General features: G+C 43.3%; 1 protein-coding gene across 1 annotated transcript in view; it reads left to right on the top strand.

Annotated features, from left to right (window-relative positions):
• The window catches only part of MTREX (Mtr4 exosome RNA helicase), a 144600-nt gene that overhangs the window by 10999 nt on the left and 119793 nt on the right, over positions 1-13808 (top strand). Inside the window, exons 2-8 of the mRNA XM_068249254.1 lie at positions 338-472; positions 2129-2195; positions 6376-6438; positions 6519-6631; positions 7762-7936; positions 8027-8117; positions 12069-12193. Coding sequence (XP_068105355.1) covers positions 338-472; positions 2129-2195; positions 6376-6438; positions 6519-6631; positions 7762-7936; positions 8027-8117; positions 12069-12193 — 769 coding nt within the window. The remainder of the gene's footprint in view (positions 1-337; positions 473-2128; positions 2196-6375; positions 6439-6518; positions 6632-7761; positions 7937-8026; positions 8118-12068; positions 12194-13808) is intronic.

The raw sequence follows: 13808 nt of genomic DNA, 5'->3' as shown, positions 1-13808 counted from the left end.
ATACTGTCATACAGTGGTATTTTTTATTTTTTTTTACGGTTATCATACAGTGGAATTTCATACTGTTGCAACCCTATTGCTGAGTGGCTCTTCATTTTACATAGAGCACTAAAATGTCTAGATTCCATATGCGAAGGGACAAAAATGCTACTTCCCACCTCACACTTTCTAATTGCAGTCTTCAGACTGAAATGGGAAGATCATTTTTATTAACCTTTGATAACAAAGTGACTTGTGTATTACTGGTACACATCATCATTTATTTAACAAAGGATGAATTGCACTTAATGCCAGTGTGATTTTATAGTAGCTTTACCTGTAACTTTTATGTTGCCAGGAAGAAGAAACCTCATGCAGCAATCACAGGACCATCTCCGTCAGCCAAGAGAGAGGCCAGCTCTGTGGATGGACCAGATGATTGTATATTTGGGAAGAAGACTAAACTGGAGATATCGGCTGCAGATGAGATAAAGTGAGTGCATTGTGTGACCTCTGTTCAGGCCTGTATATTTGGGAGATTTCAGTCACATAATGTGATGGAGTTCTTTTTATGTGAAAAAGGGGATTTTCCTACATGCCTTTTTGTACCTATATTTATGGTAAATGTTTTAGACCCAGTCTAGAATTTATGTCGTTTCACATGCATGTATTTTTCCAACTGGTCAAATTCGCCCTCGGAAGGCTTTGGGAGTCTTTGTGTCTCTGAGTGCTCCCGAAGATGGGCAGCTCCATACTGTGCATGCACAAAGGCTTGCTAGCACATGCGTCGTATGAAGTCGCCCGTCTCCTGGAGCACTCAGAAACATGAGGGCTCCCAGAGGTTGCCTTCCCTCTCCTTAAAGGGGAACTTCAGCCTAAATAAACATAATGTCATTAAAGAGAATCTGTAACATCAGAACGTCCCCGGGGGGGGGGGGGGTACTCACCTCGGGTGGGGGAAGCCTCCGGATCCTAATGAGGCTTCCCACGCTATCCTCCGTCCCTCGGGGGCCTCGCTGCAGCCCTCCGTACAGCGGCGACGTAAATATTTACCTTCCCGGCTCCTGCGCAGGCGCTCTGTCGGCTCTGAAGTAGGCGGAAATACCTGATCGCCGTTGGGTCTGCTCTACTGCGCAGGCGCAAGTTTCCGGCGCCTGCACAGTAGAGCGGACCCGACTGAGATCGGGTATTTCCGTCTACTTCGGAGCCGAAAGCAGCCACAGCGCCCCCGCTGGAGCCTGCAAAGGTAAATATTGAATCAACAGTTGGGTCTGTCTGCGGCTTTTCGGAGGGCTGCAGCGAGACCCCCGTGTGACAGAGGACAGCGTGGGAAGCCTCATTAGGATCCTGAGGCTTCCCCCACCTGAGGTGAGTACCCCCCCAGGGGATCTTTTTGGTGTTAGTGTCTCTTTGTCACATTAGTTATGTTAATTAAAATAGATAGGTAATATAATCTCTTACCCACCCGGTTTTAAAAGAAAAGGCAAATGTTTGTGATTTCATGGGGGCAGCCATCTTTTTGGTTTAAAGGAGGTGACGGAGCATGAGACACAGTTCCAACTGTCCTGTGTCCTGATCACCCCTCCCAGCTGCGTGCACTAGGCTTCAAATCTCAAATTCAAAATAAAACAAAAAACAAATTTGTGCCAAAACAGCAGAACAACAACATAAGAAATCCCATCATGCTTTGCACAGCATTAGGGGAAAAATGCCCGGGCAGTTTTCTTCTGTGCAGCTAAAAATGAGGCTTGGGTAAGAAAAACAAAGCTCTGATGCTGTGAAACTGTTAAACACCGAGCCTTTTCAGTTCTGCTGGGTAGATTACTGGCAGTTCACTCCCTTCCCCCCCCCCCTCTCACCACAGATTTGCTTTAACTGTAAATATTTAAAAAAATATTCTTTATTATTTCACAAAGCGACAAACTGAAATAAACATGCTTAGATTTTAGTATCCGTCAAAACAGAAGGTGGGAGTGCCCTGTGTGAAGGGGTTGACCTTAGAGTCACTGCTGATGCTGTTCCTCCTTTCCCTATGGTCACTGAGGCATTCCTGCATCTGGCCTGGGTTTGTCCATGCTGTCAGCGCTCTCCAAGAGAACTCTGTGTGTTGCTGAAAAAAGAGTGTTAACCAGAATCTTTTTTTCTACAGTCTGGCGGACTTGATGCCAAGGATAAAAGTGCAGGAAGTGGACACTGTAGAGGGCTGCACACATGAGGTATGCTTGTCTGATGTGTGTGTTTTTTCCATGTTACTCAAGAATGACTGGTAACTGTAGTATTATAGTAAGCCTATTTACCTGTGTCCCTACTGCTGCCGGATTGTAAGTGCAACCCCCTACCTAAAGCGCTCTGTGCCAGTGCACTACGCAGTTGTGACTCAGTGCGCCTGCATGGTCTTCGCCGACCCTCCCGACCAGGAGGTAGCTTCGGAGGATTGGTGCATCATAATGGAGGGGGGCGGAGGAGAATGGGGGGGCTGGGCAAAAGTTTAATGAAGATTAAGGTATACTTTAAAGGGGTTCTGTGGTATTATAAAAATCAAACAAGCTGACACTTACCTGGGCTTCTATCGGCCCCCTGCAGCGGTAATGTCCCACGCCGTCCTCTTCCGATGCTCCGTTCCCCGCCGCTGGTCCCCGTGTAATCATGCGAGTGATTATGCTGTGCGGCCGAGGCCGCTCGTCACGGGAGCTTACTGTGCAGGCGCAGTACAAGAAAACTTTGTACTGCGACTGCGCAGTAAGCTCCAGATGACACCAGCGAGAGCGAGCATTATTCGTCTGTTTAGACGAATATTAAACTAGGACCGGCGGCTGGGAACGGGTGATCAGAGGAGGACAGGGCGGGACATTACAGCTGCAGGGGGCCGATAGAAGCCCCAGGTAAGTGTCAGCTTGTTTGATTTTTTATAATACCACAAAACCCCTTTAACCACTTCACCACTGAGGGGTTTTACCCCCTGACCACCAGAGCAATTTTCACCTTTCAGCGCTCCGTCCATTCATTCGTCTATAACTTTATTATTACTTATCGCAATGAAATGAACTATATCTTGTTTTTTCCGCCACCAATTAGGCTTTCTTTAGGTGGGACATTATGCCAAGAATTATTTTATTCTAAATGTGTTTTAATGGGCAAAATAGGAAAAAAATGTGGGAAAAAATTATTATTTTCAGTTTTCGGCCATTATAGTTTTTAAATAATGCATGCTACTGTAATTAAAACCCATGAAATTTATTTGCCCATTATTCCCGATTATAAAACCGTTTAAATCATGTCCCTATCACAATGTTTGGCCCCAATATTTTATTTGGAAAAAAAGGTGCATTTTTTTCAGTTTTGCGTCCATCCCTAATTACAAGCCCGTAGTTTATAAAGTAACAGTGTTATACCCTCTTGACATAAATATTTAAAAAGTTCAGTCCCTAAGGTAACTATTTATGTTTGTTTTTTTTATTGTATATATATTTTTTTTTTTTTAAATTACAAAAAAAAAAATAAAAAAAAAATTGGGGAGTGTGGGAGGTAATGAGTTAATTTATTATGTAAAACAATTTATTTGTATGTGTAAAATGCATTAGGGTGTAGTTTACTATTTGGACACAAGATGGCCACAGTGAGTATGTTTACATGCGACCTGTAAGCGACCGGAAGGACGCTTACAGGAAGCAGTAGGAGGCTGGGAGACTCACAATGATCGCGCGGTTTCTGAAAGAAGCAGCAGATCATTGCGGGGGCTTAGATCAACGAACGGGAATGGATTTTCCCGTTCATTGATCTCCGGGCAAGCGGGCGGCGGCGTGCACGAGCGGCGGGTGCGCGCGCACACGAGCGGCGGGTGCGCGGAAGGTACGGATTTCTCCGTCCCTGGTTTTTTAGGAGGGAAAAAAGGGACGGAGAAATTCGTACCGCCGGGGGTAAAGTGGTTAAGTGAGTCAGAATTAGTAGTCGACTTATACATGAGGACAACTTATATCAAAGTATATACTGTAGTAATTATGGAAACATTTGTATAGCACTTTTCTCCTGTTGGACTCTAGGCATTTGAGAGCTGTAGCCATTAGGGGCACACTCAATAGGCCACCCTGGAGAGTTAGGGAGTATTGCCCAAGTATTCCTTGCCAAATAGGTAATTGGCTGCAGCCAGGTTTCACACTCTGGTCTCCTACGTCTAATGCTGGGCATACACAGTAAGTTTTTGAGCCGGTATCAAGCCAGTGGCTCGATGCCGGTGCGTCACCACTCGTGGGCGCGGATCGATTCCCACTCGTCACGGAAATCAAGCGGGGAATCTATCCGGCGGGTCATCGGACCTGTCGGATATTATCAGTCGAGCCATCAGCGGCTCGATTGATAAGGAAACAAACTTACCGTGTAAGCATAAGGCTTTGCCTTTAAAGAGAATCTGTATTGTTAAAATCGCACAAAAGTAAACATACCAGTGTGTTAGTGGGCATCTCCTATTCACCTGTCACAATTTCGCCGCTCCCCGCCGCATTAAAAGTAGTCAAAAACTGTTTTAAAAAGTTTGTTTATAAACAAACAAAATGGCCACCAAAACAGGAAGTAGGTTGATGTACAATATGTCCACACATAGAAAATACATCCATACTCAAGCAGGCTGTATACAGCATTCCTTTTTGAATCTTAAGAGATCATTTGTGTGTTTCTTTCCCCTGCAGCTCTCATCCACTGAAGAGTGGCAGGCTGATTGTTTCTTCCTGCAGACAGCTCTGCCGGTGTCTGTAATTCCTCAGTATGTGAAAGCCCAGCTAGCTCCTTTCACAGCCGAACAGAGGAGGATTTATCCAGCTTGTAAAAGATAAGAGAGCAGAGAGGCTGCCTAATTGTAAATAACACACACATGGGAGTGTGCATAGAGGGGGCCTGGAGGGGGGCGTGCATAGCAGATCAACACTGAAGAGTTGGCAGCATTCCAGACATGGGGCGACAAGTTCGACAGGGGAAAGATAAGCTGATTTATTACAGAGACGGTGATAGTAGAAAGTGCTGCAGTAAGCCAGAGCACATTAGAATAGGTTTAGGAACTTGTAGAATAGTAGAAAAAAGGATGACATTTTTGTTAGTCTTTAAAGGGACCCTAAACTGAGAGGGATATGGATGTTTCCTTTTAAACAATACCAGTTGCCTGGCAGTCCTGTTGATCTCTTTGCCGTATTAGTGGCTGAATCACACACCTGAAACAAGCATGCCGCTAATCCAGTCTGACTTCAGTCAGAGCACCTGATCTGCATGCTTGTTCAGGGGCTGTGGCTGAAAGTATTAGAGACACAGGATCAGCAGGAGAGTCAGGCAACAGGTATTTTAAAAGGAAAAATTCATATCCTTCTCAGTTTAGGTTCCCTTTAACCAGTACCCTATCCAGCTGGCAGCCAGAGTAGCAGGCAGGCCTCTGTTTCTGCTGTAATTCTGTATGTTAAAGGGAATCTGAAGTTAAAATAGACTTATAATATGATTTGTATGTGTAGTACAGCTAAGAAATAAAACATTAGGAGCAGAGACAGGAGTCTAATATTGTTTCCAGTATAGGCAGAGTAAAGAAAATCCAGTTGTTTATGCAAAAGAGCCATTGAACGCTCCACGACTTTCAAAGTCGCAGAGAGCTCTGTCTTCTGAAGCTTGTTATCTCAACTGTCTGTCACTGTTTTTTCTTTGATAGCTTAATCTCCCCTCTTGGGTGTGCACGATCGCTTTGGGCACAGAAACCGAGATCCTAAGCCGCATCAGGCTGGAACAGCCACAAGTGCGGCGTAGGATCTCATAGAGGTGGTCCCCAAAAGGTTTAATAGTCACTAGACTTTTGGTGATCGCTAAGGCCAAAAAACCTTATTTAGTGTCTGATGAAAGATTGTTGGGTTTTATAAAGCTGTGTATTAAGGTTATAATCAGAGGCACTGCCACATTGTATAACCAAAGCTCAAGGCCGGATTTAGACTGTATATTTGGCGTCAACTATGCGCTGCGTTGTGCCCGTCGCACCGCACAAAACAGGCCTTCAGGGAACACCGCGTTAGTACACGGTGTTCCCTGTCTGGCAATCTTCCAAACAGGAAGTGATGCGTGCTTGCGATCACTTCCTGCTTTGGGTATGCGGAAGTGCACAGAGGAGTATTGTAAAAATACGCTTGCACAACGCCAACTTCTTAAAAACACCTTGTCGCCATAGAATAACTTGACTTCCAGGCTGACGCAGATCGCCACAAGAGCCGCACGGTAACGTAGTTCTGCGTTAGGGCACTTCCAGCACAGCGTGCTGCAACATGGGAAGTATGGACTTCGCCATAGGGTTTCATTAGGCTGCGGTAACAGTGACTGCGCCAGTGTGAAAGGGCCCTGAAGCTTGCTAGAAGGTAACCTTCTCCATTGTTTTCTCAGGTGGCCCTGCCGGAGGATGAGGAATACACGCCCCTCAAGCCACGGGTTGGCAAAGCTGCCAAGGTATGTTTACAGTGTATAGTTGTTGTGTACAGCAGACAATGACTTACAAGTAATAACTGTTATCCTTTTTTTCTTTCCAGGAATATCCTTTTATATTGGATGCATTTCAGAGAGAGGCCCTCCTTTGTATTGATAACAACCAGTCTGTTCTGGTGTCTGCCCATACATCGGCTGGAAAGACTGTGTGTGCAGAGTATGTATAAAAATAGACAGAACAAGAGAAATGTATTCATCCTAGCAAAACGTTAGTAACAGATGGAAAAACATCATAACCCATCCCTGGGTCTGGGCCGTTAGAAGTAGCGGTCATGTAGCCAGTGCTGTGGATTTATCTGTAGGCTCTGGAGCTGCTGGATTGAACTGACACAGCCATAGTTATGCGCTAGATAATGGTTACACCCATCCATCGAGTTCAACCAGATAATAAGGTACATCACGAGCCTCCTCCCTCAAATATCCCTGTTGATCCAGGGGAAGGTGAAAACCCTTACAAGGCATGGTCCAATTAGCCCCAAAAGGGAAAAAATTCCTTCCCAACTCCAGATGGCAATCAGATAAAATCCCTGGATCAACACCTCCGGGCATTACCTAGTAATTGTAGCCATAGATGTCTTTCAACGCAAGGAAAGCATCTACCGTATGTCCCCCTTAAAGCACTTCAGAGGCCAACTCTACAAAAAAATTTTTTTTTTCAAAGTTAGATTGATGCAGCTCATTGCAGCTGATCGAACCTGCCGGTAATATGAATGCATTTATTGCCAGCTTTAGGGCTGGTTCAGACGGGCGTTTTTGTGGCGTTTAACGCAGCGTTTCAGACGCAGCGTTTTTTGGGATCTACTGCCATCCCATGCAAGTGAATGGGAGCGTTTAGAGCTGGCTTTTGCAGGCTTTCATGAAAGCCTGGCAGTAGATCCCAGCGTTGCGTCTAGTCTCAAAAGCAACATGCTGCTTTCAGAGGCGGTAAACGCCAGGAAACAATAGCAGAGACCAGAACTGCTAGCCTTGAACGCTTTTCAAAAGCTAGCTTTTAAACGCTGGCGTTTAAACGCTGGCGTTTGAACGCAATGCCAAGCAAAAGCTCAGCAGACGCTTGTGTGAACCAGCCCTTAGACTATGGTAGGGTTATATTGTGAGCTATAGTTAGGGATATTTAATAACATGACTAAATACTCTGTAAGGGCTTGTATCTACTATTCCTGATCCTGTGTGCATTTCAGCAGTACATATAATGCGCAATGGACATCAGAGAATGCATTTGTAATGACTACACAGAATTGTAACAGACTCCTAGTTCTTGGCTGTAATTGATGTTCCCCCCCACAGATATGCCATTGCTCTGGCCCTCAGAGAGAAGCAGCGAGTCATTTTCACAAGCCCCATTAAAGCTTTGAGTAACCAGAAGTACAGAGAAATGTATGAAGAATTCAGCGATGTGGGATTAATGACCGGTGATGTAACAATCAATCCCACTGCCTCCTGCCTCGTAATGACAACTGAGGTATGAAGAACTCTTGGTTCTAATGAGCACATGACCAGTGTCCAGCACTTCCTGTGCATGATGGGTAATTCCTTGTGTTGTCCTCTACAGATCTTGCGGAGCATGTTATACAGAGGCTCGGAAGTCATGAGAGAAGTTGCCTGGGTCATATTTGATGAAATCCATTACATGAGGGATTCAGGTAATGAAGATTTTAACCACTTCAGCCCACAGGGTTGTTTATTTTTTTGCATCTTAGCAACTTTTACCTCCCATTCATTTGCCAATGAATCACAATGAATTGATCTATATCTTGTTTTTTTCTTCCACCAGTTAGACTTTCTTTGGGTGATAAATTTTGCTAAGAATTTTTTTATTCTAAATCCATTTTAACAGGAATATAAACCACTTCATCACTGAGGGGTTTTACCCCCTGACCACCAGAGCAATTTTCACCTTTCAGCGCTCTTTCCATTCGTCTATAACTTTATCATTACTTATCACAATGAAATGAACTATATCTTGTTTTTTCCGCCACCAATTAGGCTTTCTTTAGGTGGGACATTATGCCAAGAATTATTTTATTCTAAATGTGTTTTAATGGGAAAATAGGAAAAATGTGGGAAAAAATTAATTAATTTTCAGTTTTCGGCCATTATAGTTTTTAAATAATGCATGCTACTGTAATTAAAACCCATGAAATGTATTTGCCCTTTTGTCCCGGTTATAAAACCGTTTAAATGTCCCTATCACAATGTTTGGCGCCAATATTTTATTTGGAAATAAAGGTGCATTTTTTTCAGTTTTGCGTCCATCCCTAATTACAAGCCCATAGTTTATAAAGTAACAGTGTTGTACCCTCCTGACATAAATATTTAAAAAGTTCAGTCGCTAAGGTAACTATTTATTTATGTATTTTTTTTAATTGTACATTTTTTTTAATTACCAAAAAAAAAAAAAAAATGGGAGTGTGGGAGGTAATGAGTTAATTTTTTGTGTATAACTAATTCATTTGTATGTGAAAAATGTTTAGGGTGTAGTTTTACTATTTGGCCACAAGATGGCACCAGTAACTTTTTGTTTAATGCGACCCCCAAGTATCCTTCCGGACGCTTGGAGGAAGTAGTAGGAGGCTGGGTACGTTTATTTATTTATTTTTTTTGTTCCACACAATGATCACGCTGCTTAGCGGTAAAGCAGCGGATCATTGCGGGGCTTAGATCAACGAACGGGAATGGATTTTCCCGTTCATTGATCTCTGGGCGAGCGGCCGGCGGCTTGTTTACCCGCGGGAATGCGCGCTAGAGCAAGCGGGAGCACGGGCAGCGGCGGGAGCGCGGAAAGTACGGATTTCTCCGTCCCTGGGGGTTAAAGGAAGGAAAAAGGGACGGAGAAATTCGTACGGGCAAATTCGTACGGGGTAAAGTGGTTAAGAATGAAATGGAAAAAAAAATCATTATTTCTCAGATTTTGGCCATTATAGTTTGAAATTAATACATGCTACCGTAATTAAAACCCATGTATTTTATTTGCCCATTTGTATTGCTTATTACACCATTTAAATGATGCCCCTATCATAATGTATGGCGCCGATATTTTATTTGGAAATAAAGGTGCATTTTTTCAACTTACGACCATCACTATTTACAAGCCCATAATAAAAAAATATATATATACTTGACATGCATATTTAAAAAATGCAGACCCTTAGGTAACTATTTGTTTTTTGTAATTTTTTTTTTTTATTACAAATTTTTATTTCGGTAATTTTTGGTGTGGGAGGTAAACAGCTAATTTTAAATGTAAAGAACGTATTTAATAAAAAATGGATGTGGGTGCAGTTTTACTATTTGGCCACAGTCAAAAAAAAGTCCTGGAAGCGTACGATCACGCTTCCAGGAAGCATTAGGAGGATGGGAAACTTTTTTTGAACTCAGAAAAAATGCAGCCTCCATTAAGAGGCTGTCGGTTTTTCTGCAGGGGGGGGGGTTTGGGGGCTTCGATCAATGAATGGGATCTATAATCCCATTCATTGATTGCTGGGCTAACGGCCGGCGGGAGTGCGCGCAGCCCATCTGGACGAGAATGTTCGTCCAGATAGGCTTAAGTGCTTAAGAGAGCTTATACCTCTTGCAGCAGTTTTACTGTGAAGTAAGGCTACGTTTCCACTTGTGCGCCGGTATGCGTCTTGCCGGTAATCCTTCTAGCTGCGCTATTCGCAGCTATGGTAATCGGACAGTCCCGCACAGAATTATGCTGCAGGGCCTCAGATTTTTTTCTCGGCCTTGAATTCGAATGGCTTACATAAAGTCCATCCGAATTCGTGGGTGAGGAATTGGCCCGGATTCGCAGCAATGGAAACCTAGCCTTAGTATCTACAGGTGTATAATGTGTTCCTACCGTCCAATGGAGGTAGCATAGTTTCTTGAATCCTGATAGTAAACTAAAGCATTGCAACTACAACAATCAGTCACAACATTTAAAGAGGAACTCCAGTGAAAATAATGTAATAAAAAAAGTGCTTCATTTTTACAATTATTTATAAATGATTTAGCCAGTGTTTGCCCATTGTAAAATATTTCCTCTCCCTGATTTACATTCTAACATTTATCACATGGTGACATTTTTACTGCTGGAAGGTGATGTCAGGTGGAAGTAGCTGCTGCTTGCTTTTTTTGTAAACAGCTATTTCCCACAATGCAATGAGGTTCACAGACTGGAAACTGCCAGAACCATGGTCCTCACAGTTTCCTGTGGGAGGAGGGGTTTCACCACAGTATCAGCCATGCAGAGCCCCATGATGATCTGTTTGTGAAAAGGAATAATTTCGTATGTAAAAGGGGGAATCGGCTACTGATTGGGATAAAGTTCAATTCTTGGTCACGGTTTTTCTTTAAACCTCTGACAGGTCAAGTGCATAACGTTGAGTATTTAATTACTGAGGTGCCTGTCAAGGGGCGGGGTATACACTGCAGCAACAGTGCAGTAATTTCTCCAAAGTGATAAATTGGTATAAGGGAAAATGTAAGGATCAGAGCGAGTTTCACAAGGGATAAATTGTTACTTGGTCAGAGCATCTTCTATACCACAAGCCTTAGGAGTGTTCCTGGTATGCAGTGCTTAGCTCTTCCTGTATATAAAGAACTGGTGATTCAGTCATGATCATGGCACACCTAGGCCAGAGCTTCCCAACCCTGTCCGCAAGTACCACCAACAGTACTTATTTTGCAGGAAACCCACAAACCTTCACAGGTGAGATAATTTGTCTCAGCAGAGCTGATTAACTACCTCTGGATTTCCACAAAACATGCACTGTTGGTGGTACCTGTGGACAGGGTTGGGAAGCCCTGGCCTAGGCTTTTTGATACACATGGTAAATTAGCACTGGCTGATAAAATAAGGTGAGAGCGAATATGGAGGTTGCCAGTCTGTCAGAGCGCCACGGCTGACACATGTCCACCACCAAAAGTGCCTGCAATGGTCAAGTAAGCGTCGGAGTGTGACTGCCGTTTTGACGCCATCATTGCACACTGATCAGCCAAAACCATAAATCTCCTAATCTTTTATAGGTCACCCTTGTGCTGCCAGGACAGCTGTGACCTGCCCAGACATGAGCTCCACAAGACTTCTGAATGAGTCCTGTGCTATCTGACACCGAAGTGTTAGCAAGACCTCTTTTGAGTCATGTACCTTTTGATGTGGAGCCTCCATGGATCTGACTTTTTCAGCACATTCCAAATATTGGGGGTTGGAGAGCTAAGAGTGAATGTTGGTGCTGAACTAGTCAGCTACAGCCTTATTATTATTATTATTATTATTATTATTACTACTATTTTTAACTTTAGCAGAACTTTAAGGCTCAGTATTCAGAAAGCCTATGGGCATTTGTTGCCTGCTTTGATACTCCTGTTTATGGCTTATTGAATTTGCTGCAGTGTGGTTGGGCTGTAGGTCCGTATAAAGAGTTCTCATGGTTACCTTGTTCTCAGTACTCTCACAGCTTGAAAAGCAGATCCTAACAGAATGGGTCAGGTGTAGATAGGCTTTAAGCCATTCTGTTGGAAGCAGCATTCCATGGGACTGTGCAGTGTGTTTTCTGAGCTATGTCAGCTGATGAAATATGTACTGAAGGTTTTTCTTTTCTGTTGAACAGAGAGAGGAGTTGTGTGGGAAGAAACCATCATCCTCCTGCCAGACAACGTACATTATGTCTTCCTGTCTGCCACCATACCCAACGCCCGGCAGTTTGCTGAATGGATTTGCCACCTGCATAAACAGGTAGATTGATGCTCACAAGGCAAAGACCTGGTAAAAAGGACTGTACAATCATTCTTCAGTAACCTTGTAGAGTTTGCTACCTTTTATTAGTTCACGGTAATCAGGGACAGTTGAAAATAGAAAGATGGAATACTTGCCTGATTGCTATTGGTCTTTTCAGGTTAATAAACACGATTTAAACAATTGACAATGCATAATAGTTTAAAGATAGTGGCTACATGACCACTTAGATTTTCTGTATCCCTGACCTATTTCTTGCAGCGTCCCCTACACCCATTTCCTTTTAAGGAAACCTTACCGGAGTTAAAATAAATAAATAGTTTCACTTACCTTACCCTTACTGTTACTCATCAATCATCCGGTACCCTGCCGTGGCTTAGGGCAGTGCACGTGTGTGGCTCTGGCTGCGTGCGTCCTCAATTGCGCTCCCGTCTTTGTAACTGCCTTGCGCCTGTGCAGTATGCGTATGTACATAGTACTATGCGTAAGTACTTACGTATTACACATACTGCGCAGGCACAAGACTGCAACAGGGACGGGAGTGCGATCGAGGACACACACTGCTGAAAATGAAACTGAGCTACGGCGGGGGACCGGATGATCGGTGAGTGACGGCGGGGGTACAGGACGAAGCCCCAGGTAAGTGAAACTTTATTTATTTATTTTTTTTACTCTGTTAAGGTTCCCTTTTAAAGAGACACTGAAGCGAAAAAAAAATTATGATGATATGATTTGTATGTGTAGTACAGCTAAGAAATAACATTAAGATCAGATACATCAGTCTAATTGTTTCCAGTACAGGAAGAGCCTCGTTCACATCAGGGCCATTTCTGTGCGCTTTTTACAGGGCACTGCCCTGTGCGATCAGCAAGGTATTTACTTTCCCCTGTAACTAAATGTAGCTGGTTCACATCTATGCGCTGCGCTGAGCAGCGTTACAGAAACGTAGGGTTGCATGCATTTCTGTGCGTTGAGCTGGAAAGCGCACATCAATGCAAGTGAATGGGTGCGCTTTTTTAGCGCATAGAAGCGCATGCGTTTTTTACCCCTAATTGGAGAACAAAATACATTTACATACAAAAACAAAGTTTTATTGACAACTGCTGCTGGTACAACAAGCAAAACGTGCTTTAAAGAAGCGCAGCGCAACGCACAGAAACGCGCACTAAAGCGCGCACAAGCGCATGCGTTTTTTACCACGCGCTTTCAGACGTTTTTCAGCGCAGCAGATGTGAACGAGACCTTAAGAAACTTCAGTTGTTATCTCTATGCAAAAAAGCCATTCATTTCTACGACTTTCAAAAGTCGTGGAGAGGGCTGTCTTCTGACTTTTATTATCTCAACTGTTTACTTTTTCTCTGCCAGAGGAGAGGTCATTAGTTCATGATGCAATGTTAGAAAAAATATGAGAATATTTTCTTTGCTGCTAATCTTCTAGTAATTATTCATAGTACACAACCAAATCATTATATCATATATTTTTTTTCGCTTCAGTGTCTCTTTAAAGAGTCACTATAGTGACAAATGGTACAGCACAGTAAAACAAATCATCAACCCACAAGAAGATAGTGACATATTACAACAGGATCTGGATAGGATGGCTATATGGGCACAT

This window comes from Hyperolius riggenbachi, chromosome 1 (genome assembly GCF_040937935.1).
Source record: "Hyperolius riggenbachi isolate aHypRig1 chromosome 1, aHypRig1.pri, whole genome shotgun sequence".
Lineage (NCBI taxonomy): Eukaryota > Metazoa > Chordata > Amphibia > Anura > Hyperoliidae > Hyperolius > Hyperolius riggenbachi.
Note: the sequence above shows the minus strand (reverse complement) of the source record. Positions and strands in the feature narration are given on the sequence as shown.